The sequence below is a fragment of the Bos taurus genome, chromosome 10 (assembly GCF_002263795.3).
Source record: "Bos taurus isolate L1 Dominette 01449 registration number 42190680 breed Hereford chromosome 10, ARS-UCD2.0, whole genome shotgun sequence".
NCBI classification, from domain to species: domain Eukaryota; kingdom Metazoa; phylum Chordata; class Mammalia; order Artiodactyla; family Bovidae; genus Bos; species Bos taurus.
Window position 1 is genome coordinate 88443762 of NC_037337.1, and position 27227 is coordinate 88470988.

At 54.3% G+C, this 27227-nt stretch overlaps 2 protein-coding genes across 9 annotated transcripts in view; one reads left to right on the top strand and one right to left on the bottom strand.

Moving 5' to 3' along the window:
• Window positions 1-15515, top strand: part of TMEM63C (transmembrane protein 63C) — an 86357-nt gene extending 70842 nt beyond the window's left edge. For 6 of the 8 annotated variants that reach the window (XM_059890625.1, XM_024997806.2, XM_059890624.1 and 3 more), the window contains 6 exons: window positions 4577-4739; window positions 4957-5062; window positions 5432-5599; window positions 7965-8074; window positions 9619-9684; window positions 12549-15515. In XM_059890625.1, coding sequence (XP_059746608.1) covers window positions 4577-4739; window positions 4957-5062; window positions 5432-5599; window positions 7965-8074; window positions 9619-9684; window positions 12549-12749 — 814 coding nt within the window. In that variant the 3' untranslated portion in view covers window positions 12750-15515. Of the gene's footprint in view, window positions 1-4576; window positions 4740-4956; window positions 5063-5431; window positions 5600-7964; window positions 8075-9618; window positions 9685-9858; window positions 12427-12548 lie in introns of those variants that run through there. The other 2 variants (XM_059890626.1, NM_001206161.3) reach the window with 2 other exon arrangements.
• Window positions 15516-22775: 7260 nt separating this feature from the next.
• NGB (neuroglobin) lies at window positions 22776-26616 on the bottom strand. Its single transcript, NM_001001853.1, has 4 exons — window positions 26528-26616; window positions 25008-25119; window positions 24282-24401; window positions 22776-22910 (listed from the first exon to the last, which is right to left on the bottom strand). Exons 1-4 carry the CDS (start codon window positions 26614-26616, stop codon window positions 22776-22778), a joined length of 456 nt encoding a protein of 151 aa, NP_001001853.1.
• Between the last annotated feature and the right edge of the window lie 611 nt (window positions 26617-27227).

Sequence of the window (27227 nt, forward strand, 5' to 3'; positions counted from 1 at the left end):
GTGAGTACCAGAGTGCATGTTTCAGGCGTACTCCCAGTGTTCACTGGGGCTTTTGTGGGTTCACACCAGCTGGATATGCCTATCCTTTATCTGCTCATATAGGTAGAGATGAATGAATGCCAACATTCTCATTAGGCAGCCTCTTAACATTTCCTGTGCCATGAACCCCTTTGGGGGTAAAGCCCAGGGACTCCTCCTCTGAATGAACTTTTTCAAATAATTGTAGATTCAAAGGAAATTGCCAAAAAAAAAATTCCTATATATCCTTATGATTATACAGTGGAAGTGAGAAATAGATTTAAGGGACTAGATCTGATAGATAGAGTGCCTGATGAACTATGGACAGAGGTTCATGACATTGTACAGGAGACAGGGATCAAGACCATCCCCATGGAAAAGAAATGCAAAAAAAGCAAAATGGCTGTCTGGGGAGGCCTTACAAATAGCTGTGAAAAGAAGAGAAGCGAAAAGCAAAGGAGCAAAGGAAAGATATAAACATCTGAATGCAGAGTTCCAAAGAATAACAAGAAGAGATAAGAAAGCCTTCTTCAGCGATCAATGCAAAGAAATAGAGGAAAACAACAGAATGGGAAAGACTAGAGATCTCTTCAAGAAAATCAGAGATACCAAAGGAACATTTCATGCAAAGATGGGCTTGATAAAGGACAGAAATGGTATGGACCTAACAGAAGCAGAAGATATTAAGAAGAGGTGGCAAGAATACACAGAAGAACTGTACAAAAAAGATCTTCACGACCCAGATAATCACGATGGTGTGATCACTGACCTAGAGCCAGACATCCTGGAATGTGAAGTCAAGTGGGCCTTAGAAAGCATCACTATGAACAAAGCTAGTGGAGGTGATGGAATTCCAGTTGAGCTGTTTCAAATCCTGAAAGATGATGCTGTGAAAGTGCTGCACTCAATATGCCAGCAAATTTGGAAAACTCAGCAGTGGCCACAGGACTGGAAAAGGTCAGTTTTCATTCCAATCCCAGAGAAAGGCAATGCCAAAGAATGCTCAAACTACCACACAATTGCACTCATCTCACACACTAGTAAAGTAATGCTCAAAATTTTCCAAGCCAGGCTTCAGTAGTATGTGAACCGTGAACTTCCAGATGTTCAAGCTGGTTTTAGAAAAGACAGAGGAACCAGAGATCAAATTGCCAACATCTGCTGGATCATCGAAAAAGCAAGAGAGTTCCAGAAAAACATCTATTTCTGCTTTATTGACTATGCCAAAGCCTTTGACTGTGTGGATCACAATAAACTGTGGAAAATTCTGAAAGAGATGGGAATACCAGACCACCTGACCTGCCTCTTGAGAAACCTATATGCAGGTCAGGAAGCAACAGTTAGAACTGGACATGGAACAACAGACTGGTTCCAAATAGGAAAAGGAGTACGTCAAGGCTGTATATTGTCACCCTGCTTATTTAACTTATATGCAGAGTACATCATGAGAAACGCTGGGCTGGAAGAAGCACAGGCTGAAATCAAGATTGCCGGGAGAAATATCAATAACCTCAGATATGCAGATGACATCACCCTTGTGGCAGAAAGTGAAGAGGAACTAAAAAGCCTCTTGATTAAAGTGAAAGAGGAGAGTGAAGAAGTTGGCTTAAAGCTCAAAATTCAGAAAACGAAGATCATGGCATCCGGTCCCATCACTTCATGGGAAATAGATGGGGAAACAGTGAAAACAGTGTCAGACTTTATTTTTCTGGGTTCCAAAATCACTGCAGATGGTGACTGCAGCCATGAAATTAAAAGACACTTGCTCCTTGGAAGGAAAGTTATGACCAACCTAGATAGCATATTGAAAAGCAGAGACATTACTTTGCCAACAAAGGTCCGTCTAGTCAAGGCTATGGTTTTTCCAGTGGTCATGTATGGATGTGAGAGTTGGACTGTGAAGAAAGCTGAGTGCTGAAGAATTGATGCTTTTGAACTGTGGTTCTGGAGAAGACTCTTGAGAGTCCCTTGGACTGCAAGGAGATACAACCAGTCCATTCTAAAGGAGATTAGCCCTGGGATTTCTTTGGAAAGAATGATGCTAAAGATGAAACTCCAGTACTTTGGCCACCTCATGCGAAGAGTTGACTCATTGGAAAAGACCCTGATGCTGGGAGGGACTGGGGGCAGGAGGAAAAGGGGATGACAGAGGATGAGATGGCTGGATGGCGTCACTGACTCGATGGATGTGAATTTGAGTGGACTCCGGGAGTTGGTGATGGACAGGGAGGCCTGGTGTGCTGCTATTCATGGGGTTACAAAGAGTCAGACACGACTGAGTGACTGAACTGAACTGAACTGATACACCCTTCATCCAGTTTCCCCCAATGGTCACATCTTGCATAACTAAGATACAGTATCAAAACCAGGAAAGTGACATTGATACAATCCACAGAGCGTGTTCAGATTTTGCCAGTTTTATATATACTCTGAGTAGATTTCTTATATATATATTTTTAATTGGAAGATAATTGCTGTACAATGTTGAGTTGATTCTGATTAGATTTCTTTTTAAAAAATTATTAATTTTTGGCTGTGTGGGTCCTCACTGCTGCACGGGCTCTTCTCTAGTCTGAGAGCAGGGGCTGCTCTTTGTTGCAGCGTGGGCTTCTCATTGCGGTGGTTCCTCTTGTTGAGCACAGGCTCTAGGATTCGGGTGTCAGTAGTCATGCAAGTGGGCTCAGAAGTTGCAGTTCCCCGGCTCTAGAGTACGGCTCTAGAGTACGGCTCAGTAGTTAAGATGCACGGCTTGGTCGCTCCGGGCCATGTGGGATCTTCCCAGACCAGGGACTGAACCCATGTCTCTTGAATTGGCAGGCAGATTCTTTACCACTGAGCCACCCAGGAAGCCCAGTTCTTTAAATGTACAAAATACCTGGGCTATAACGAAAACTGGTTATGTCAAAATACAGTTATTGAAAATATTTTAGAATTCAAATGTATGATACAATCTCTGTTAATACCTTTAATAATAGGTCAATGCATTCTAAATGGAAGCAAGCAAAAGTTACATTTTATTGTTTTAAAGCCATCCATGTGAAAATTGATGTTACTTAGCTAAAAGAAGAACATTCAACTGGAACAGAGGAGTGGATTTTTGACAAGGCAACATGCAGGTCTTGTTGGACGTCCAGCCAGTTTCTCTTTTTGTTTGGCTTTGTTTTGTTTTTAGGGTTACAAATGTTGAAAGTCCCAATTTTTCAAAGATGTGCTGTTGCCAATGCCATGCAACCTTTCATAGCTTGCTTTACAGGGCAAGAGCCAGAATTCTCCAAGCTTTCTACAGTTAAACTGTAATTGTAATAAGCTTAGTTTTTCCCAAGATGAGTGAGTTCATCTTTGGCTAGGTCGTTATTTTTAATACAGTTTGTAAATATATGAGAAGGAGAAGAATTGTGAGTTCATGACTCACCTTTGATGCCCTCAAGAAAGAATAGCTTTTGAAGGAGTTCTGAAATATGTGCAGGGACTCACAGATTTTTTTCTTCTTGAGGGAGTTATCAGAACTGTATAGATGACAGAGATGCATGGGTCACCAATGTGAGAACAGGCAGTGTGACAATCCATTCAGGTGGCTGAATGGCTGTTAGCTGAAGTTGGCCAGCTAGCAACACGTGTGCAGACAGGAAAGTCTCAATCATGTGAATTTAACATGTCTAATGTAGTGGCCTAATAACTAGCATCATTTTGAAGAGATGATGAACGCAAATGGTGTTGTGAATGCTCAGCAATAGATACAACATGATATGAAAATACCTCACTTCAACTGGAGACAGACTCACAGCCATGGCTGGCATGCCTGTGATGTGTTGCCCACGCTCTTCATGGAAGGAAGTGCTAAACTGCAGAAAGTGAAGATGCAATCTTTTCCCTATTCAAGGTCACAGACCCCCACAAGTCTACCTGTGAGCTCTCCAGGGTCTGTGGATCCAGTCAAACAGCGCTTCTTTATTTTTGTTTTCTTTCACAGCCCTTCTGTAGATCAAGCCAGTGCATGTGTCTCCTAACCCATCCACCCCTATCCTTGTTCAAAAGGGCCCTTGTTTAAATTACACTGGGCTGGAAACGCATGTATACAGTGGGCCTTCTGTGTCCACGGATTCCACATCTTCAGATTTGACCTACTGCAGATCAAAATATTCAGGGAAAAAAATTCAAGGAAGTTTCCAAAAGCGAAACTCGAATGTGCCGTGTGCAGGCAACCACTTGCATAGCGTTTAGTTGTATTTACAGCTGATTACATTGTGTTAGTATTACAGATAATCTAGAGACAAGAGTACACAGGAGGATGGGCATAGGTTATCTGCAAATATTATTGACATTTTCATATAAGGGACTTGAGCATCCCTGGATTTTGATATCCGCAGGGGCTCCTGGAACCAACCACCCGCGGATACCAAGGGATGACTGTATTTGAAAGCTCTTCTCCCCATGTCTATCTCCACCCCCTGCCCATCCCTTCAATTCTCTTCCTCTCTCTCCTCTTTGCTCCCAACATCTCTGCCCTCTCCCTCTTCTCCGGCTTCTGTGGCCATTTCCCGCCCTCCTCCACACCCAGGTGTGTGTTCCTGCCAGACAATGGCGCCTTCTTTGTCAACTACGTCATCACGGCAGCCTTTATTGGCACAGGCATGGAGCTGATGCGCCTGGGGTCGCTCTTCTTGTACACCATCCGCCTCGTCTTCTCCAGGTCGGAGCCAGAGAGAGTGAACATCCGAATGGTGAGGGCCAGGCCCTTCCCTGACACAGCCCTTGGAGCTTCCCTTGGGCGGGTGTTGGAGTAGGGGGTGCCTGTTAGAAGTGCGGAGTGACCTGGGAGCCCTGGTGGGCGGAAGGGGCCAGGTGCTCCTCCGACACCATTCTCGGAGGGGAGGCTGCCTTGCCGGATGAGGAGCTGCAGAAGCAGCCATGCCAAGCGGACCCTGCTTTCTGCCCCAGAACCAGGCCATGGACTTCCAGTACGGGCGCGAGTATGCGTGGATGATGAATGTCTTCAGCGTGGTGATGGCGTACAGCATCACCTGCCCCATCATTGCTCCTTTCGGTGAGTTGTCCCTGAGGCCCCCACCCAGTGGAAGCCCCAGAGCATCCGGCTCCCTCCTGGCTCAGGAGGAGACCCGGGGCCAGCCGATCAGAAGGGCTGGGGAGGGGGCCAGGTTGGTCAGGGGGGCTGGGGTTGGATGGCTATTTACAGAGGATGCTTGTTAGGGAATGACTACTTAACCAAAATGACAGAATAGGTTCTAGGATTCAAGGGAAGCAGCCGGGCACGCAAGATCGGCCCCACGGGACTCCCACAGCCTGTCCTTGGCCCCCTTGCCACTCTGGCTGACCTGTGTCTGGCATCTCGGGCCCAGGGGAGGGGAGGGTCTTGTGATGGCTTCTGAGCCTGCCTCCGTCTGCCGGCCCCCAGGGCTGCTCTACCTGTGCATGAAGCACGTCACGGACCGCTATAACATGTACTACTCGTACGCGCCCACCAAACTCAACGAGCAGATCCACATGGCGGCCATCCACCAAGCCATCTTCGCGCCGCTCCTGGGGCTGGTTTGGATGCTCTTCTTCTCCATCCTACGCTTAGGTACGTGCCGAGCCCCCCCGGCCACCCTGCCCCTGTCTGTTCCCCCACCGCTCAGTCGCCGCTCACCGACGACTCTTGTCGAAGCAGACCAAGCCCTGGGAGGAGCGAGGTGTTCCTCGTGGAGCACGGCCACGCTCAGCGCCTCTGTACGCCCAGCGGGCTCGTGTTAGAGTCCCGGCTGACCTTGGAAGTTAAGGGTGGCACCGGTGTGGTCCAGACCGTATACATTTCGCTTTACAATTTTCAGGGAAATCACCTCCACAACAAAAACATCCTACTCCTTCATTCTAACTCAAGGCTGGCAGGAAATAAAATTTTACAGTATCTATCATCAGTCAGTTCAGTTCAGTCGCTCAGTCATGTCTGACTCTTTGCGACCCCATGGACTGCAGCACGCCAGGCCTCCCTGTGCATCACCAACTCCCTGGAGTTTACTCAGACTTATGTCCATTGAGTCTGTGATGCCATCCAACCACCTCATCCTGTCATCTCCTTCTCCTCCCGCCTTTAATCTTTCCCAGCATCAGGGTCTTTTCCAAGGAGTCGCTTCTTCTTATCAGGTGGCCACAGTATTGGAGTTTCAGCTTCAGCATCAGTCCTTCCAATGAATATTCAGGGTGGATTTCCTTTAGTATTGACAGTGGGTTGCCGTTTTTAACTCCAGGGTGTCTTCTCAGGGATCAAACCCTCGTCTCCTGTATCTCCTGCATTGGCAGGCAGATTCTTTACCCCGAGCCATCTGGGAAACCCCTGGCAGACTTCATTTTTTAATAAGACTTTTCTGCTAGGTATAAAAGACTACAGATTTATTATCAAAAATAGAAAAAAAATGGAAAGATTAGAGTTTGAATGCCTGGTATCTCACCTACAGCCTCCCGTCTGCTGCTCCCAGACCTCACTCTGTGCATGTGTTTTAGAGGACAGGGCAGAGTAAGAGGGGGTTTACGGATTGACTTTACAAAACTGTGGATCCGTTTTATTCTAGTCAGACTTACAGCCCGAGTTTTTTCACTGAACATTATGCTCTGAGCAGTTTCTTGCATTATTAAAATACTGTTAGAGCACGTGTCTTTTAATGGCTGCATTAATTTCTGCCAATTTTAGTTCAACGTCGTTGGGATATTGAAGTTGTTTACCATTTTTTGCTTTTATAATAACACAACGATAAACGTCATTTTGCAATAACTTCCGACTGTAAAGACTGAATTTTAATATTCATGTACTTAGAAAACTGCCGTCGTGAAAAGGTTACCAAACATCCCCAAACGAAACATAAGTGACTTTTAAATTCTGAATTGCTTTTCCGTGCTATTAGCACATGTAATAGAGTATGCTTACTTCAAAAGGGCTTATGAGAGTTAGACAAAGACAAATTTCATATGATATTGCTTCTATGCAGAAAATTATACAAAGGAACTTATCTACAAAACAGAATCAGATTCACAGATTTAGAGAATGAATTTATGTTTACCAGCAGGTAGAGCAGGGAGGGACATAGTAGGAGTTTGGAATGGAGATGTTCACACTGCTATTTTTTAAAACAGATAACCAACCTCGACCTACTGTATAGCACAGGGAACTCTGCTCAATATTCTGTAATAACTTGTATGGGGAAAAGTATTTGAAAAAGAATAGATACCTGTATATGAATAAATGAATCCCTTTGCTGTACACCTGAAACTAACTCCACACAGTTAATCAACCGTAGTAGTCGTCATGTCAGTCACTCAGTCGACTGATTGTGACCCCGCACACTAGCCCGCCAGGCTCCTCTGTCCATGGGATTCTCCAGGCAAGAATACTGGAGTGGGTTGTCATTTCCTTCTCCAGAGGATCTTCCTCACCCAGGGATCGAACCTGGGTCTCCTGCATTGCAGGAATCTACTCCAATATAAAATTTAAAAGAATTTAAAAAAAAGGGGGGAGGAGGGCTTACAAGGGAAGGTGTGGGTCAGTCACTGCATTTGGGGACAGGGACATAAATGAGTGACCTGAGGGAGTGACATAAATGACTCAGATACATCCCAGGGACCGTGATATGGAAGGTGGCTGACATCTAGGGGGACATTTAATGGACACCTAAGTGGCTGTTTGAGTAAATGAATTTTTTTCGTGGAATCCGCCAGATGCCGAATTCTAAATTGGTCAGGTAGCACAGAGAGATGATGTTCCTGGGTGGGGCTCATTGATTATGTGGTTAAGGGGAGAGCTGGGCAGAGACATCTCTGCCCTGGGCTCCAAACTCCTGCACAGGTGCTGGGCCAGGGCCCCAGGCATATGTCAGCCGGGCCAGCATCTCTGCCAGCGCCCCGCACACAGCTCTGGTCCTCAGGCACCAAGCCCACGCCTCTCCTCCTCCTTGCAGGGTCCCAGCATGCCATCACCATCTTCTCCCTCACCACCCTTATTGTTTCCATAATAATGGCCTGTGTTGCCACATTCCTGGGGAAGATGTCGAAAAGGACTAACTATGAGGTGAGTTGCCAGCCTGCCTTTCCTCCCTCAAGTTCTCCCCGGGGCGCACACAGCTAGAGGACCCGCCCCCTGCCTGGGGCGCCCACAGCGTCAGAGCGACGAGAGGCTCTTGCCTTTCTCTCTGGTGGTGGGATGGGCAGAAGGTGCTCGGTGTGCATTCTGTGTGTATGCTTGCACTGGCCCCAGAACCAGGCCTCCCAGGGCAGAAGACATCGTCCTCTCCTCTTCCCGCCTCTAACGTCTCCTCCGAACCACAGGCTGGCCCATCCCTCCTACGATGTGAGCCTGTCCAGCCACAGAGCTGCTGGGGCCATTCCAAGGGATGGAGGGTTGAGAGAAAGGATGGAGTGAAGGAGTAAAAGAGGGGGTGGTAAGAATGAGATCCTGGGGAAGGGGAACAGTCATCTCACTTTGAAGAATCTCAGGATACTCTGGTCTTGTCTGGAAGGGAGGCCTGGTCCTCTGGGCCCCATGACTCCTTTGACTCTTTGCCACATTGTTGGTTGGTCACTAAGTCGTGTCCGACTCTTTGCAACCCCGTGGACTGCAGTACACCAGGCCTTCTGTCCTTCCTATTTCCCGGAGTTTGCTCCTGTTCATTGACTCAGTGATGCCATCCAACCATCTCACCCTCTGATGCCCCCTTCTCCCCCTGCCCTCAATCTTTCCCAGCATTAGGGTCTCGGGGCCCAGCCAGTTATTAGAGAAGGGAGCCCATCCATGCCAACAGAACTATGTGCTCTAGATCAGCACTTCCTAAAGTGGGGTGACTTTAGAAGCGTACTGGAATGATTTCCAGTGGACCGAAACATTTTCTGTTTTTCATGGTTATACCTTTATTTTTCTAGTTGACCTTGTTTATGGCAGCTGACACAGGATTTTTGTTTATAATAGTGAATTATTTCCTTTTCAAATGAATTTAAATAAGAAAGAAAGTTGATTTCAAGTACTAGCATGCTACTGAGCCGGAGAAGGGAGCCTCTGAGAAGAGGATCTTCTTGCTTCCGGTGGTCCCATCTCTGGGGTCCTGGCATAGGCGCTCACTCCCTTTCTCCCCAGACCCTCCTCCATCCCCTGGCCTGAGTCCGTGCTAGTGAAGCACCTGGGCAGACAACATCCGTGGCTCTTCCCAATGCAACAGTGTCGTGGGATCTGGTTGCTCAAGTGTCCACTCTAGAGACAGAAGGTGACAAGGGACTCAGACCTTCATCTCAGATAAAAGGGAAGAGGGTATTGTTGAAGTCAGGGCTTCTCCTGGAGTCAAAGCAGCAGGCTCATCTTTGCACCACAGCTTCGCACAGCTCTCATTGTGGACCTTGGGGATGGAACCTTCCAGAAGGGTCTCCCCAGCATCCCAGTCTTCACTCTGTCCCCCGAGGGTTCAGCCCGGCCAGCTGGGCTGCAGGTCTGGAAAAATAGAAGATGAGTTGAAGGGGAGCGGGGGGCCCCTTAAGCCTGAGATTTGGGTCTGGGTTTCTCTGGATATGGGGAGGGCGGGGGTGGGGCGCATTCACTGACCCTCCCTGTCTCTCCCACCGCCGCAGCCCGAGGAGATGGAGACCGTGTTTGACCTGGAGCCTAGCAGCACCTCCTCCACGCCAACCTCCCTTGTGAGTCAGTGCCTTTGCCCTGGGACAGGTCGGGGTGGGGAGGTGGGGTGCTTACAGGGATGGGCTTCTCCAGCAGCCTTGTGGGGGCACCAGTGGTTAGAGTCCACCCTGGGTATCGGGGAGGAGACGGGGTGCCCGGGACTCTCCCCTCTGACGCAGCAGGACTTGGCCCAGGTCAGATTGCTGCCGTGGCCCTGGCTGAAGAGCCTTCAGAATGATAGAAGATCCGGGAATTTCTACAGGACACACTATAGAAGGAGCTCAGAGAGGAAGAGAAAGGGCAGGGCGGACTCAGCCTCAGCGAGCTCAGTCGTGTAGACGCAGGGGTCTGCTGGGGTCCTTCGGCCTCAGGACCGAAGGCTGCCGCCAAGGGCACGGGTGCCAGGCAGCATGGCGCGGACAGAGCTGCCGCGAGCTATTGGAGGTCTGCATGGAATGGTAAGACGAGTGAGCCCATCAGCTTGAGAGGAGACGAGGCTGGACTCCGCGTGCAGGGGTCCAGCAGGTTGGGCGCTGGCTCCCACCCTCGTGGCTCAGCCTGGAGATGGGCATGAGCGCACGCCAAAACCTGGCCACACGGATGGATGCTGGGCTGCCGAGGCATGCACTGAGCTGGGTACTGGGTCGGCCCATGCCCCGATGCCAGGGTGCCTTGGAGGAGCACTGAAGAAGGGCACCAGCCAGCCCTGGCACTCAGGGAAGGCTTCTTGGAAAAGGGGAGGTCTAACCAGACCCCCGGCATGGGAGAGTTAGGGGTTGCCGGATGGAAGAGGGTGTCGGGGAGAGCACTCTAGGAACAGGGCCAGCCTGTGCAAAGGCCCAGAAGAGAGAATCCAGGGCATCAGGGAACCAAAGACAGTTTTGGGCCGGGTGCAACTTCAGAGCGGGCAGCACTCGCAGAGTGGGTAGGAGAGGGGACCCCTTAGACAGCAGTGGGAGGATGTGCCCATGCCAGGCGCACAGAACTACAGGCGAGCCCCACAGAGAGGGCCCAGTGAACTCTGGGGGGTGGCAGGGGAGACGGAGCTTCAGTACCAGGAGAGACAAAAGTTTCGAGCAGGAGTCTCTCTCCACGTAGCCTTTCTCCTAGGGCCCTTCTAAGATGACCCTTCCAGAATATTGTCAGCAGTTGGTTATTGAAACCTTGCAAACTAGACGCTTCACCATTCTTGCTCTTGATCTTTGCACTTAACCCACACTGCGGGGGGTTTTATCCTCATTTTACAGATGAGGAAACTGAGGCTCAAAGACCTGACTTAATTTAGACCCTAGGGTACTACTGTGCAAGAAAATGGCAGAACAAAGTTTGAAGCCAGGTCTGCTAGACTCCAGAGTGTGAGCTTTTTTTTTTTAAAGAAATTACTGGAATTGATTTTTTAAATCTTTCATTATTATAACAGAGGTTTCTGAGCGTTGTAGCTAACTATGGGAAAAAAACAAGCCAAAATAAGAAAATAAAAGTCCATATTTCTACCACCTACAATGACCACTGACACCTCAATGTATATTCTTGCAGATATATATTTCTTCTAAAATGTCGTAACACTGCACACTGTTTCATAACCTGTGTTTTTAGTTAACAATCTCCGTCTTCCTGCATATATACGTTTTTACCTCTTCAAATACCTAGTCCATATTCAACTTGCCCTACGGTTCCAGAAATATATTTTGCAGCTCATCCAAACCAGGATCCAACCCGGGGTCTGTGCTGGATTAATCTGGCCCCTGCCCATGTCCCTTTTATTTCAGCACCATCTCTATTTCATGACTTGTTGGAAAGACCAAGCCTGTAGTCCTGCAGAAGGCCCCATCTTCTGGCTTTTTCTGGCTGTTTCTTCATGATATCTTACAGGAGGTTACAGTATCTCCTGTATTTCCTGAAAACTAGAAGTTAGATTCAAAGGCTGGAATTGAAGATTCAAGTTCAACACTAGGGCCTAGAACATCACCGGCAGTGCTCTGTGTCACACCAGGAGATATATAATATCCCATTTATTGCCATTTATGATGCTAAAGTGACTCCCGGGTTCAGGGATGACTGCTGGCTTTTTCCGTTTTTCAGTTACCATTTTTCCTGGAGGACCCAACAGTCATCTGTGGGGTTGACTTTGGCCCTATGAAAATATCTAAATTCTATTGCAGAAAAAAATGTTCCTTCATCATCTAGGGCTGTTTAGTCTCACTCTAATAAACTCCTACAGAAAAGGTTTCATTCTATCCAATAATTACCTGTTTTCAAAATAAGGAGTTGGTTTCAAAGTCCCTTCAAAGGACGACAGACAGCCCATCCCTGTTACTTCTTGTGTTTTTCTATTCGGCTGTTGTCCCAGGCATTCCTGAGCCCGGGCCTGGACTTCAGAGGTCTCATGACCAAGACCTCAGACGGCAGCCTCGGTTTCAAGTCCTCATTCACGGGCCGGCCAGTGACGCAGCCCAGGGTGTTGGATGCATCTCTGAAGCTGCAGTAGAAAGTGCACTAGCTCAGGAATGGGGGCTCCCCCCAGACCCCAGTGTCAGGGAGCCTGTCATCTCCCCTGGGTTCAGCCGGACCTGGAACCAAGACTGAACGGCACGTGTGCTGAAGGAGCACTGGACTGGGAGTTAGGAGACCGCTGACTAGCCCAGGGAACATATAGGTGCCCGCGGCGTGCTCGAGAGCAACCGGGAAGGCAGACTGGGCCGGCTGGCCAGGACGCGGGCTGCCAGGGGAGGAAGGAGCCACGGCTTAGAGGGTGGGGGCCCCGAGAAAGGTCAAGCGTCAGGGCGGGGTGGGCAGGGTTGGGGGGAGGGTGTGCCCAGACGGACGTGACCTCGCTTCGCCCCGGGTGTGACCTCGTCCCATCTCCCTTCTTTGTCCTGAGCAGCTGTATGTGGCCACCGTGCTGCAAGAGCCGGAGATGAACCTGACCCCCGCCTCCTCCCCAGCCCAGCCCACCTACGGCACCATGAGCAGACAGCCGGAAGAGGGAGAAGAGGAGAGCGGTGTGAGGGCCTTTTCGAGGGAGCTGGACTCGGCCCGGTTCCAGGAAGGGCTGGAACTGGGGGACCAGAGCCAGTATCACTGACCAGGACCCAGGCCTCCACCTGGCAACTCCAGCCGGGAGTAGCTGCCAGGGGAAGGGCCTGGCAGAGAGAGGCAGCAGGGCACCCTGGCCCGACCCCCCAACACATCCTGCAGACTTTGGGAAGGCTCCAGCAGAGCCCTGGCTGTATCTCTCTGCCACGTGGAGACCCCGGCCTGCTGACCAGCTCGAACAGAAGACGCTGGGCAGTCTAGAAGGGCCCCCCCAGGATGGGACGGAGGATACAGGCAAGCCCTGCCTCTTGGCAACAACGGCTGGAGCCCAGAGCACAGAGACTGAAGGCTTGGAGGGCTTTCCTGGGGTCACGAGGGAGAAGGTGTGCCTGAGGAGGAGGCAGGAAGAAGACTCTCTGGGATCTTCCCCACCCTTCCACCAGCTGCCCTGCCCGAGGAGCTTCTGCGACTGCCCCGCCCCACCCCTCCTCCCAGCCCCATCCCTCCCCTGCAGTCTGCGGAGGACCCAAGACACAGAGGACCACCTCCTCCCAGCTTCCCCACATGGAGAGCCACAAGGAAAAATCCTGCACCCCACCGGCAGGAAGGGATGGCTGAGACCCTAGACGGGAAGGAGGCGACTGAGCCCCTTTCTGTCCCCCGCTCCTCATCAGGGGTCCCAGGAGCCGCAGGGTAGAGACTTGTTCTCTTGTCTGTCCCTGCAAGGGTAGCGGGGCTCATTAAATGGGACCTGTGTGCATTCTGATGAAAGCAATCTGGGCTGGCTACTGTCAGGCGGGAGGGGCAGAGGCAGAATTCATGGAGGTGGCGGGGCGGCGGGGAGGAGGGGGTGTCTTCTCCCAAAATGCCAAATGATGAGAAACCAGATATGCCTCCCCCAAGCCCCAGGGCCTAATGAGAGGACCCCCAAGGTCAAGCATGTGGCTGCTGAGAGCTGCCCCTGCCTCATACCCATCTGAGTGCCTGAGCCCCCAGCCAAGGTGGGGGGCATAGATTAGGGTGAGAAGCCCATGCTGCAGACCAGGCACTGACTGGCCTTTCCCTGGGCTCCAAGCAGGACCCATGTCTCCTTTCCGGGCTGCCCTGCACTCTGGGCTGAAGAGTGCCTCCGGCGTGGTCCTGGCTCAGACACTGCGGATTCCCTGTGGGTGGTGGAGTCGGGGGCACCATGTCCCCCATGGACAGGCAGACTCAGGCTTCCCTCCCAGGGCGGCCACCAGCTGGGGCCCAGAGGAGCCGAATCCTGAGTAGGAAGGACTCTGGTGGCACCCTCGCCCCAGGCAGGGAGTTGCAGGCCTTGGCCTCCGGGGACAGGTGGCCCACCAGGACCACCAGGCAGTCAGGCCGAGGGAGACACAGAGAAGGGCTGCAGGGGCCACCGTGGGCCGGGACGAGCCGCGCCAGGCGGGGTCTGTGTGACCTAGGGCTCTCCTGAGCTCCGTCCTCCAAAGGCCTGGATCCCTGCAGCCAACCTCCTGAAGGTGGCACTCGGGTCCGCCTCGCATGGGTGTTGGCCACCAGCTCCTGGGCACATGGGTGCTCCTGAGCTCAGATCACTTGAGCCTCACTTCTGCTCCCCTTGCTGCCCACATCCTGGCTCCAGAAGCTCCAAGCTTAACCCCAGAGAAGAAATAGCACTTGAGGGGCAAGAAGCCCTGCTCTGCCCCCACCCCACCACCCCACCACCAAGACCTCGGCCCCGACTTCGGCACGAAGGCTAATTTCCAGAGAGAGCCTGAGTCAGCTGGGGGGAGGAGGGGGTCTTACCCTATCCAGGTCTGAATAAGGAGGAAATTATCCCAGCCCCCACAGGCCTGCTCCCTAAACATTGCACCAGCCATCAAGGGGAAGGGTCCCCTCCAGAGCAGAGTGGTCAGGACCCCCGGCCTGGAGCCTTGTTCGCCACAGGGAGATGGCGACTCTGGCACCCCTACCCATCACCAGCCCCCAGGTGTCCGGCAGGCATGTCCTGCCGGAAGTTGGCCTGAGGGCTCCTTTTCTCTTGGCACCTCTTGCTGGCATCCAGCCCCCGTCTCGTGGTCCCCACTGGACCAGTCCTGCAGTGGCTGCTCTTGCCTCGTCCCCCTAAGTCTGCGGAAGCTGCGTACGGGAAGGGTCCCAGCAGATAACACGGCGGCAGGGCTGGAGCTGCCGGCTCTGAACCTGGGTCAAAGGTTGCCTGGTTCTGAAAGAAGATGGGGAGGGTATTGGGAGTGTTGGAGTCCCCTGGCGTCTCTGTTCTTCCTGGAGACCCAGGGCAATCAAGCGGGGCCCCGGCCACAGCCGCTCCACCTCGCGCGGCCACTGCTGGCTGCGTGGGTGAGCCTGGGGCCTGCCACGGCACAGCCAGGCCCTCCTCGGGCATTTCCCTTCCAACCTGCACCCTCGGCCCACGCGGGTCTCACCCACTGGCCTCCGCCTACCACCATCCACCCCATCCACGGCCCCCTTCCCCATCCGCCCCCTGCCCCATCTGTCTCCCATGGCCTCCCCCAACCCCCAGAGCCTCAGACCTGCTCCTCTCTGGAGGGAGCTGCCTCCCAAACTGGGGATTGCCTAGAGTCTTCGAGAAGCGCCCCTCCCTGGGCCTAGGGCAGCTCCACACCTGCCTGCCTCTTCCTCAGATGCTTCTGGAAGCGAAGTGCCTATTAGCAGCATTGCATCCTCTGGGGACCCCAGTGGGGCGTGTGGACTTCCCTTGGCCACCACCACTTAAGGAATGTGCCAGAACGCCGAACCTTCTTGTTATTAATGCTATGACTGTGCCTTGAATAAACAAGTCCTCCCAACCTCAGCTGGCCTGTGCCTCTGCATCTGAACCCACCCAGCAGGGCCTCCCATCCATCTGGAAGGAGCCGGAGCTCCCGGAGGTGGCCAGGCTGGAGCACACGTCTTGCGCTGTGGCTTTGGCGCCTGAGACCAAAAGCTGTCTCCCTGGGAATCCCTTGAGCCCTGAGGCCTTCCCTGGCCCCTGGCCTCAAAGGGGAAGGAGGCCTGGCAAGCGCTGCCTGGTCTCCTGGGGAGACCAGAAGTCCACTGCGGGTGCTCTGAAAGTCCCCTGACCCGTCTGCTAAAGGTGTGTGCTCAGTTGTATCTGACTCTCTGCGACCCCACGACGGTAACCTGCCGGGCTCCTCTGTCCGTGGAATTTTTCAGGCAAGAACACTGGAGTGGGTTGTCATTTCCTACTCCTGACCCAGGGGTCGAACCCATGTCTCTTGTGTTTCCTGCATTGGCAGGTGGATTCTTCGCCACTGTACCACCTGGGAAGTAGATGAGAACTTTCTGGTCCCTGAGCTACCTAAGAAGCCATCAGGCAGCCTCCCCTGGGCAGCACAAGCTCCAGGCTGAGTGCTGCTCCCTGAGAGCTGGCTCTTGGCCCGATGAGCAGCTGGACTTGACCCATGGAGGCCCCCGGCAGAGGCAGCAGGCGAGGCTCAGGTCTGTACCAGCCTCGGCCAGCGACACAGGGGCAGGGAGAGGTTAGGGAGAGGTTGGGCACTTGGGCTGCCGCGTCAGGCCTGAACAGAACAAGAAAACCCTCTAGCAAAGGGTAGTTATGTCAGCTGTCGTGCCCATGACAAGGAGGAAAACTTCCCTACCCTGGGGGACAATGACATGTCCTCGCCTAGGAGACCAGGATTCTGGGCCTTTCTCTAGGCAGCGCGATGTCCCTGCACTGGTCACCTCACCCTGAAAGCAGGAGGACGGGAAGTCAATCGCTCAGTCCATTATTGAATGGAGCAGATTCAGCTGCAGGGATAGAGGGAATGGGGTGTGGAGGGGGGCTTCCTCCGTCACTGCCCCCTGTGAGGGCAGAGGGCACTCTCAGGGCTCGATTTCCAAGGGGTGCTCGGGAGCACCCTTGCCGGACCTTCTCCCCAAGCTTTCATGGTCCACTCATGGGCGTGGGCTCAAAGCTGCCCGTGGTGTGAGCCTGGCCAGGGGTCCAGGCCCCACGCCCCGGACCCCTGTCCCCTCAACACTATTAGTTTCCGAGTGGAGTCAGATGAAATCCACAGAGACACTTCAGTGGAGAGGAGAGCAGGAAGACCACCCTGGCCGGACGAGAGGGGCTGGGTTCCACGGCCTGGAAACAGGGGTGGGGGCTGTTGGGGAGGGGAACTGGGCAGATGGCCAGGAGGGAGGCCTGGTGCCAGGGCAGTCCAGGATGCCAGCACCCTCTTCTTGGAGGGTGTTGGAGCACCACCCTGAGTGCCGGGCTGGGGTCTGCAGGGCTTGGGAGGAAGCAGAAGGGCCCTGGGCTCCCAGAGGCTCTGCCTGTGGAGGCCAAGCTTCTGGCGGCTCCCGGCCACCTTCCCAAAGCCGTCAGGGAACTCTGTGCTGGCCGACTCTGCCAGCAAAGCTCGCTCTGTAAAGGCCCTGGGGAAGCGTGGTGGAGTCCGGCTTCTGGGAAGACAGCACGCAGGTTTTTTTTTCAACAGAGGCTGTTTTCTGAACATCTGAGATACCGTGGCCTTGACAACCAGCAGCCCAGCCTCTCTCAAGCCTCAAGTACTGGGTCTCTATTCCAGCTGCTGGTGGAAGTCTCCTTGGAGATTGTAAACAATCCCAACGTCCAGGCCGCCTCACTGAACAAGCCAGAATTTATGAGGTGGGGCCCGATCACCTCTGTTTCACACAATCCCCCCAGTGACTCTGGGGTGCAGAAGGGTTGAGTGGGCGAGGCTCTCCTGAAGCCATCAGGAAACCATCCCAGCCTCCCGGAACCAGGGCAGCTGGTCCCAGCACCTCACACTGCCTTCCCCTCCGGGAAGGGGTTGTCATTTAGTTGCTCAGTCATGTCCGACTTCTTTTGCGACCCCATGGACTGTAGGCTCCCCTGTCCAGGGGATTCTCCAGGCAAGAATACTGGAGCAGGTTGCCATTTCCTTCTCCAGGGGATCTTCCCGACCCAGGGATGGAACCCACGTCTCCTGCATTGACAGGAGGATTCTTGATGCTGAGCCACCGGCAAAGCCCCCTGTAGCCCCTGAGTGAGTGAAGTCGCTCAGTCGTGTCCAAATCTTTGGGACCCCATGGACTGTAGCCTACCAGGCTCCTCTGTCCATGGGATTTTCCAGGCAATAGTACTGGAGTGGATTACCATTTCCTTCTCCAGGGGATCTTCCCGACCCAGGGATTGAACCCGGGTCTCCCGCATTGTAGACAGACGCTTTACCGTCTGAGCCACCAGGGAAGCCACCGGCAAAGCCCCCGGTAGCCTGTACCTAGTTACAAATGCACAGGCTGGATAACCTCTCATCCCTTCACTCTGCCTCCAAAGAGCTGAAATAGCAGGTGCCTGGCAGATAACCAAAGGTTAGGCCCAAGGAAGCATTTGCCGTTGGGCTTACAGTGATTAACGCCTAGCGCGGGTACAACTTCTGTTGTAATCACCTTCCTTGGCAATAAGTACTACTGTTGGGTCGGAGAGAGACACAGACCAGCCTCGGGGGTCACTTCCACCTAGCTCAGCACCTTCAGCCATGATTTGAAGCGCCCCTCCCCTCCCCTCCAAACACAGAGCCCAAAATGCCTTTCCTGACAGCCTTCCCGTGTCGATTGCAATGGAATGTAAGTGCAATTAACACATTTACGTAGTGGGATGTCGGGACAGGCGCTATGAAGAAAAAAACAAAGCAGGATGGGAGAGTGTCTGGAGATGGGGAGGACTTGGGGCAAGCTCCGGGGGAACCAGACATGTGAGCCAGTGGAGGTGGCGTGAAGGGGGCGGGAAAACAAGTGCATGAAGGGGCCAAGGACCAGAGAGGAGGCCGCAGTGGCCGGAGCAGAGTGAGCGAGGGGCAGAGGGGTGGGGTGGGGTCTGAGGGGGCAACGGGGCTCCATGGGCCAGGCCACTGGAGGATTCATAGCAGGGAAGAGACACCCCCTTACAAGCCACAGGGAGGGGACAAGATGGAAGCAGAAAGCCCCCTTGGGGGCTGTGATGAGGGCAGCCTGGAGCAACCACACGGTAGCTCAGACAAGGAGAGGGTAAGCAAAAGAGGAGAGAGGGAGTGAGATTTGGTACAGGGATTCCGGATTCCTGGATAGATTCAGCGTGAGGTTTGAGCAAGGAGGTAGAATGACTCCCAGTTCTTCAGCCCAAACAACCAAGTAAACTGGTTCACCATGGTGGAGAAAGCTGGAAAGGAGCATGTCTGGGAAGAAGACCCAGAGCTCCACCTGGGTTGGGTTACCTTTGAGATGGTGCCCGATGCGAATGTTGGGCGGGTGGCTGGAGACAGAGTCTGGAGTAGAGGCGAATTAGGCTGGAGGGGTGAACTCTGGTGCCCTCAGCATCTGGATGGTGTGGAAAGCGTGGGACTGGCTGCGACCTCCAGGGGTGCAGGCAGAGGTGCGGAGGCGGTCGGAGGGAGATGGGGAGGAGAGTCTGCAAGGGAGACTGAGAAGGAGCTGCAGAGAGGAAGGGGGGAAACCAGGAGAGCCTGGCGTCCTGGAAGTCAGGGAAGAAAGGGACTCAGAGGGGAGGGCGTGGGGTCACCTGAAACCACACTTGACAGTAAATACGGGCAGAGACCGGCAAGCTCAGAGATGCCACCAAGAGGCACCAGCCAGGTCAAATGCTGGACAAGCCATGGAACAAATGACCAGGTTTCACCCACAAATCAATGGCACAGGGCAGAGAGCAAGAGGCTGGAAGAAAACGAGACGTTTAAGAGGCACAACCAGTGTGTGACCCTTGATTACATCTTGAATTGAATGAACCAGCTGCAGAAAGACATCTCTGAGATACCAGGGAAATTCAAATATGGACTGTGCATTTGGCGATGTTGAGATAACTGTTTATCCTGGTGGGTACATTGATGGCGTGGGTTAAGAGGTTTTAAAAAAAATTGGCTAGAAAAGCATATGGAAGACCTTATGGGTGGAAGAACATGAAATCTGGGATTAGCTTTGAAACTGTCCAGCAAAATTAGAAGTCAGGAAGAGGTCTTGAGTTGCTCAGTGCGGATGCAGGGGTGAAGGGTGTCTGGAGATCCGTCAGGCTCTGATTTCTGTGTGTGTTAACACATCTCCACTATAAAAAGTTTAAAAATAAAGAAAAAAGTGCTCACCAAAGTCCTCAACTCGTCCAAGCGCTGCTGAGCAGAAGAGCAAAATGAAGCCTGGGACACAACCCCTGAGTTGGGCAGGATGGAGGCTACTGTTAACCTTGATGGTGAGCTGGGGGCGGGGGAGAGAAAGCCTGGCAGAAATGGGTTCCCATCCTCTCACGGGAATGAGGACATGAGAAAGACAAGGAAGGACAACTCTTTTGGAGACACGCACAAGTGCAAGAAAGACCTTCAAGAAAGGCAAAAGCACCCATGCTTAGGATGGCTCCAGACACATTGGAGGAGGCGGTGCGGCCCATCCGGAGCCAGGTCACCCCGTCTCCGGTGTGGGTGTCAAGGCTTCAGGAGCCTGAGGCTAGGCGTGGCCACCTGAGTCTGAGCCACTCTTTGGTCACACAGCAGAGTGGGCACACACCCCCCCCCCCGCATGGGAGCCTATGGGGATCAAGAGAAAAATCCCTTTGATGCTCCAGTGGGGAAAAGCATTCCTAACGTGCTCCAGACCCAAGCTCTGCAGTCACAGAGCTGGGCAGGCCTGGCCTCCAGAGCTTAACAAAAGTGAGGCCTTGGCTGCAGCTAGGGAGGCTCTGCTAACACTGGTGGCATTGGTCTTGGGCTGAGAAAATCAGACCTCAGGGTGAGGACAGCTGGCCCGGGTGCAGCCCCTCCAGCTACTCACAGCCCAGCTCCAGGGCCCCACACATAGGAGGCCAGGAGTAAGTGAGGAGCAGGCAGGGGGTAACCCCAAGCCTGCTTGGATGAAGGCCACTCTTAAAGTCACTCACTCCCCATTTACCTGGCTGTCTCTCTACGGTTGCCTGCCTGTTCCTCCTGACACACACACACACACTTACTTACACTCACAGCTGGTCTTCAACTCCAATATGTATACCCCAGCTTAACACATTTAGTCTCCCTAAAAAGTCCACTCTGGGATTGGCACCTACCTCTCCAAAGAGGTTCTAGAAGCTTTCTTCTGAAACCCTGCAAGATTTGTTGCTGTGCGCTGCTGTCCTGACACCTAGCCCATTCAATTCGTGGCCTCACCCTGTCCACCAGCGCGTGGCCTCCCAGACCCCCGGCCAGTGAACTGCTTCAGACTCCAGACGTAGGGGTATGTGTTGAAATAAACCAACCCCCAAATGTGTAATGGCACAAACACAACTTTGTCTCTTTCCTAGAAAATTAAAATGAACGAGCCCCTGCACTACATTCAGGGGAAGCGCTTGGATGCTGCAAGGCACTTCTAATTAGGGGGTGCTGTCCTGCAAGCAGTGATCCAGGACTCAGGCTCCTTCCACCTTGTGAGTCTGCCATGTTCAAGGCATGGCCCTCAAGGTCACTGAGATCTGCATCAAGATGACTGGAGGATGACAGAGCACAGAGGAGCAGGCAGGAGTTTGGGGGGACCAGGTCTGGAAGTGGTACACATGTCCACACATTCCATTGGCCTGAACTCAGTAGCATAGCTCACCTAAATGCAAGGGACACTAGGAAATGTAGTCAGGCTGTGTGCCCTGCCAGCCAGTTTCCACCACAGACCCCTTGCTCCATCTCAGCCACTGGTTTCCCCACACCCCTCCCTTCTTTTCCACCCACTCTGGCCTTGATCCTCCTGACCCCGACCTCCCACATTACCTTCCATCCACCACCCTGCAGCTTCATCTGGACACAAGCCAACGCCAAAGAAAAGACCAGTCCCAGAGGGTCAGAGAGGCACACAGAACAGGTTTATTTCTCGTGAGTTTATATAACCACGGCACTCAGCAAAAGATAAAAGTGGAGACAGTTCAGAGCGTGGGAAGGGGGACTCTCCTGCTGTTGTCCATCAACCCTGCTAAGTACAGGCACACGTGTGTGCATGCTGTCGCTTCAGTAGTGTCCGACTCTTTGAGATCCGATGGACCATAACCCACCAGGCTCCTCTGTCCATGGGGATTCTCCAGGCAAGAATACTGGAGTGGGTTGCCATGCCCTCCTCCAGGGGATCTTCCCGACCCAGGGATCGAACCTGCATCTCTTACATCTCCTGCACTGGCAGGTAGGCTCTTTACCACTAGCGCCACCTGGGAAGCCCAGGTACAGGCACACAGCAGGTATTAAATATAGGAGCCCTGGACCTGCTGTCGGTGTGGGCAGAGGCAGAAAGGGGTGGGGGTGGGTGGGGGATAAGCCTCAGGCTCTGCAGGAGTCAGGGCTGGGGAACAGACTCAGGTCTCTCGAGAAGGAAGCCCCCAGCTTCCTGGCCCTTCCCTAGCCCACCCACCCTGGCTGGATAGCTGCTTCCTACAGAGATACAGGGGAGTTCCCACCTGACACGAGAAAAGAAAAACTACTTTATCGGGGGGCATCTGAGAGGTTGCTCCCCACTGAGACCTGGAGGGGCCCCGTCACAGAGCCAGCTGGTCTCCCGGCCACCTGCTCCGGCTGCCTGGGATTCTGCCACGAAGGCCAGAGCTGTCCCGCGCCTCTCTCCTTGTGCAAAGCAAACACACTGCTGGGAGAGAAACGTGCTAAGGGCAGGAGAGCTGGAAACGTGCTCGAAGCTCAGCCAGCCCACTGCCTGCCTCAGCCCAGGCTCACCCGGGCAGGGAGGAGGATGGGAGCGCCCACCCCTCAAAGCCCCGTGCCTCCCCCCACTCTCCCTGGGCCCCATGCCACCTCTGCCGCCAAAACACTGCTCCTCCTCCTGGAGGAGGGTGGGGGGGCCAGAGGGGAAGGCTGGGCTGGCAGAGAGGAAGCTAGGGGAAACTCGAGGAAATCGGAAAGGAAAAGCCACCCCACCTGCGATTGGGGGTGAGCAGGACTGAGGCCCAGCCCTGCTCCATCACCTCCCTGGCACAGCCAAGGGGACAAGGACCACAAGGCAGGGAGGCCTAGGGGAGCCTGGGCTACAATGGACACAGACCAACAGACAGACACAGACAGGCGGGGGCGTCCACCAGGTGGAAACCGCTGGGCAGCGCCGCCTCTTACTCGCCACCCCAGCCCCGACTCATGGCCTGCACCACGGCCCCGTAGAGCTGGCTCCAGGCAGCCCGAGTGGCGGGTGTGAAGGCAGGGCCCAGGCACTTCTCCAGCATGTAGAGCAGGGATTCACCCACCGTCTGCAGAGGCAAGGGGGATACTTGTCATTTCTAGGTGCAGGGAGGCATGCCCCCATTCCACAGTTGAGAAAACAGGCTGCGGGCTGGAAAGGACTCCTGGGCTTTTTGGCTCTCCTGCACGGGGTCCATGCTTCCTGAGCAGGATTCTGCCCCCCAGTCCCTGGGTGCCACTTAAAGGTGAGGCTTTAAAGCGAACGAAGCATTTCGCTCCACTCCCAGCCTCACGACTACCCCATGAGTGGGGGGTGAGGGGTTGCCTGGCACTTCCAGCTCACACCAAGCAAAGTCACTGTCCCTCCTGTTTCCTTCTCTGCAAGACAGCAGTCATGAGGTTAAGAGCACAGGCTCTGCCATCCTGAGTTCACTTTCTGACTCTAGTGCTTGAGAGCTGTGTGACCTTGAGCAAGTTAGGTAACCTCTCTGAGCCTCAGTTGCTTCATGAGTGAAACTTTCAACTCATCAGATTGTTGGAATGATTAAGAGATCATCTACTAAAAGCTCTTGGCACAGCATCTATACCCAGTAAGTCTTCAGCAATAATAATGGCTCTCATTTTTTAATTATTAATTATAAAATACAGTGTATTTATTCCACAAATATTTCCTGAATACACACTAAAGGCCAGACGCTGTACTAGTGCTGGGGATGGAGAGAATGACAAGACAAACTCAGTCCCTTCCTCAAGGTGCTTACATCTGACAAGGTGATTGGACCATGCGGTGGGCCATCAGGTGAGTGGTCCCCTGTGAGGGGGCCCTCAAGGGTTCACGCCCTTGACACGGGGCTCATCCATGTGACTGGCTTTGGCCAGTGGGGCATTAGTGAGTGATACAAGCAGAGGCTGGCTTGTCCTTAGAATACTCCCTCCTGGAGCTCAGCAGCTACTCTGGAATGAAGCTCAGCTCCACTACCGAATGATCAGGGGCCACAGGGAGAGAGATCCCAAAGGATGACAGGCCATCTTGGACACTGCAGCCCCAGCTGAGCTCCCAACTGAATGCAGTGCACACGTGACTCCAGCCACAGCACGTGGGACGGAAGAACCGCTCAACTGAGCCCAGGGAAATCAGAAGTCATTGTTTTAAGCCAGTTTGGTTCTGGGATGGTTTTATGCATGCCGATATAAAACTGAGCAGCAATCCCAGAGGCTCCTTCACTTTCTATGGGTTCTAAGAGAAACCACACCAGAGAAGAAAAATTGGAGGCTCAGAGAGGTCAAGGCAGTGCCAGGGTCACACAGCAAATACCTAACAATGCAGTCACCTGAAGGTTTAGGAGAGGGAGAGATGAACAGGTGGACAGGAGGGGCCTGGGAGAGAGTGGTGGCCTCAGGCCAGGAGCTTTGGAGAGAGAAAGGGCCCCTTTACCCACCGAGAAGGAGCTGAGCTTCACGCCCACTGCCCGGTGCTTCCGGCCCAGGCCGGCCAGGTACTCCTCCAGGGAGGACAGGTCCTCCACATTGGTCACCGCAGCATCGATCACCAGCATCACCTGCCAAAGTCAAGGTCGCGGTGAAACGGAGATCAGAGCAACTCCTTGCCCCTGCTCATAACCAGTGCCGAACCTGGGGGTCCCAACCAGAAGGAAGAGAAGACCCTTGTTTATCTGGGATCAGAGACAAAAGGCAGCCTGTGTCTGTCTACAGCAGGCGTTCAGCATATGGTAGCCAGACTACTAATGTTAGGCCATGAAGGAAGCTGGCTTCTGCTGAGGAGCTCAAAGCCCTAGACACACCTATTGGACAGTATTATCCTCCTGGGACAGGGGAACGCTGAGGCCCTGTAAGAGCCACCAGCCTCTAAGAAAACCCCAGCTTGGTTTTTACAGGGAAATGGTCCCTGATGGATCAGCACTAACACCACCTACAGGAGCCAAGGGACGAGTCTGAGGGCAAAGGGCTGAGCTGGGAGCAGCTGGCTGACTGGGTGCCCCAACTCTGCCCAGTTCAGCACAGAGGGAAAGCGGCAGATGCCTTCGACAGGAGGGAGCAGGAGAAGGGGCACAGCCCAGGGCTGGGTCAGGATGCCAAAGGAATTCTCCCACCCCCGGTTCTCTCTCTCCTGTTCTCCCCCAGGAAGGCCCTCTACCTCCCCTCACCTTCCTGATGTGGTCCAGGAACTCGGGGGAAGACAGGCAGTCCTCTGGGCTGGAGAACTGGCGGCAGTTGTACTGGAAGAGGGGCAGCAGGTCTGGCTCCAGGTCAAACAGCCTGCGCGGGGAGGCCCGGTGTCAGCCCTGGGGGGGTCGCCCCTCCAGGCTCCATGGGCCCTGGCTGCCCTGCAGCAGGGGAAGGTGCGCAGAGCCTGGGGTGTAAACTCCAGCTCACCCTCAGCCTGGCACGCATCGCTTGGCCAGCTTTGCCGCTGGCCCCTCTTACCTCTTCCGCATCATGGAAAACACATGTTCCCCAGGCCTCATAGGGAAGCCCCTCCCATAAACCGTGGAGGGGTGTGGGCTGGGACAGGCAGGGGTCCTCAAACAGGAAGCCCGGAGTCCTTGGTGGGGACTCCCCCTCCCGCCGTCTGTCTCCTTCTCCTCCCCTCTCTCCCATTCTTGGATCAGAACCCCCCAGTCCCATCCTGTCCAAAGGCGCTTGGCCCAGCAACGATAATAATTAGTATTCAGAAGCCCTAACACTTTCTGAGCATTGAGTACCTTGCACGTGGTTTACACAGGTATCCCCTCACAATCCTAAACAGTGGGTGTAACTGTTACCCAATATTATAGAGGAGGAAACAGAAGCCCAGAGAGGTTGATCATTTGTCTCAAGCCACACAGCTTGGGAGCAGCATGGCCAGAGGGTGCCTGAGAAAAGAGTGGGTTTGGGGAAAGCTGGAGGCCCAAGTATAAGCTCTCCTCCATATCTGGGAGGGAGACTGTAAATTTAGTCCCTTTTTGTTTGCAAGGGGGAGGCTTTACAAAAACCTCTTCAGAAGTTCTGGGCTGGCTTAAAGGAGCCAAGGCTCTTGAAAAACCATGGTGAGGGGGCATGTCTTCTTGGTGAGGGCAGAGGGGCTACCTAGACACCCTCAAGCTGAGGTTAAAGGCAGCCTCCCCTCCCCTCTGGGGTCTGCACACTCCCTCACCCCTCTGGGGTGGTGAGAATTGAGCATCTGTCCTCCCTTCCCTGTAGGGTCTCAGGTCCTAGCCTGGCATTTCCTCGGAAAGCTTTATCCTGAAGTTGATTACTGGAAGTGCACATTTCCGGGGCCCAGACCCCGTGCCCTGCGGGCCAGGCGCCCAGTACAGTCTTCCCACGCAGGCCCTTGGGACACCTGGGTTTCTCTCCGTAGGGACAGCGGTGGGCACCCCTGCAGTCATCTCCCAGGGAAAGAACACTCAGGAGGCACACGGCCGGGGAGGGGCCGCAGCGCGGGGCCCAGAGTATAGGGAGATGGGCGGCGGGAGAGGACCCTGGCCGGCCCCCAGAGAGCTCCGCTGGGAGCGGGGTGTGCGCGCTCGCCAAGACATGCCGCGGCCGCCGCGGGAAGAGCCGCAGGGGCTGCGCCACTAGTCGCCGCGCCCCGCTCCTCCGGCGCCGGCTCGGCCGCCTCCGACTCATTCCTGGAGAGGCACCCCGCTCCCCGCACCCCCGGGGACGCTCGGGCCGCCCTCACCTGGCGAACAGGACGGTGCCATGCTCCAGCGGGCTGCGGCTCACCTCCCGCCAGCTCTGCCGTATCAGCTCGGGCTCCGGGAGCTCCATGCTCGCCCCGGGGATGCGGGGCGCAGGGCTGGGACCCTCGGGGCGCGGGCACCGTCACCGCACGTGCCGCGCCATCTCCGCGGCGACGCGGCCAGTCGGCGCCTCGGCCACTCGGCGCCTCCTATGGTCCCCGCGCCTCGGCCGGGGCGCCGGGGGCGCGGGGCGGGGGCGGGGGGGGAGTGTGTGGGGTGGGGCGCGGATGGTCCAGCCACCGTTCCTTCCCCGCCCAGGTGGAGGCGCCCCCGCCGGCCCGGCGCTTCCAGGTACCCCCGCTCCCGGCCGCTATGCCTTGCGCCCCGCCCCGCGCCGCCCGCCTGGGGCTCTTTAAAGCCGCCGCGGCCCCCGCCCCTCTCCGTCCGGATAGACGCGCATCTCTGGGCGACCGACTCTGGCCGCGGACTTGGCGGCTTGGGAAAGGACAGGGCTTCAGAGCTTCACGGGAATCGCCGAGCCTCTGGGGAGCTCGGTTTCTCATCCGGTGACAATTTTACCACTTACTAGTTAGGGCAAGGAGAAGGAAATGGCAACCCACTCCAGTATTCTTGCCTAGAGAATCCCGTGGACAGAGGAGCCTGATGGGCTGCCGTCTATGGGGTCGCACAGAGTCGGAC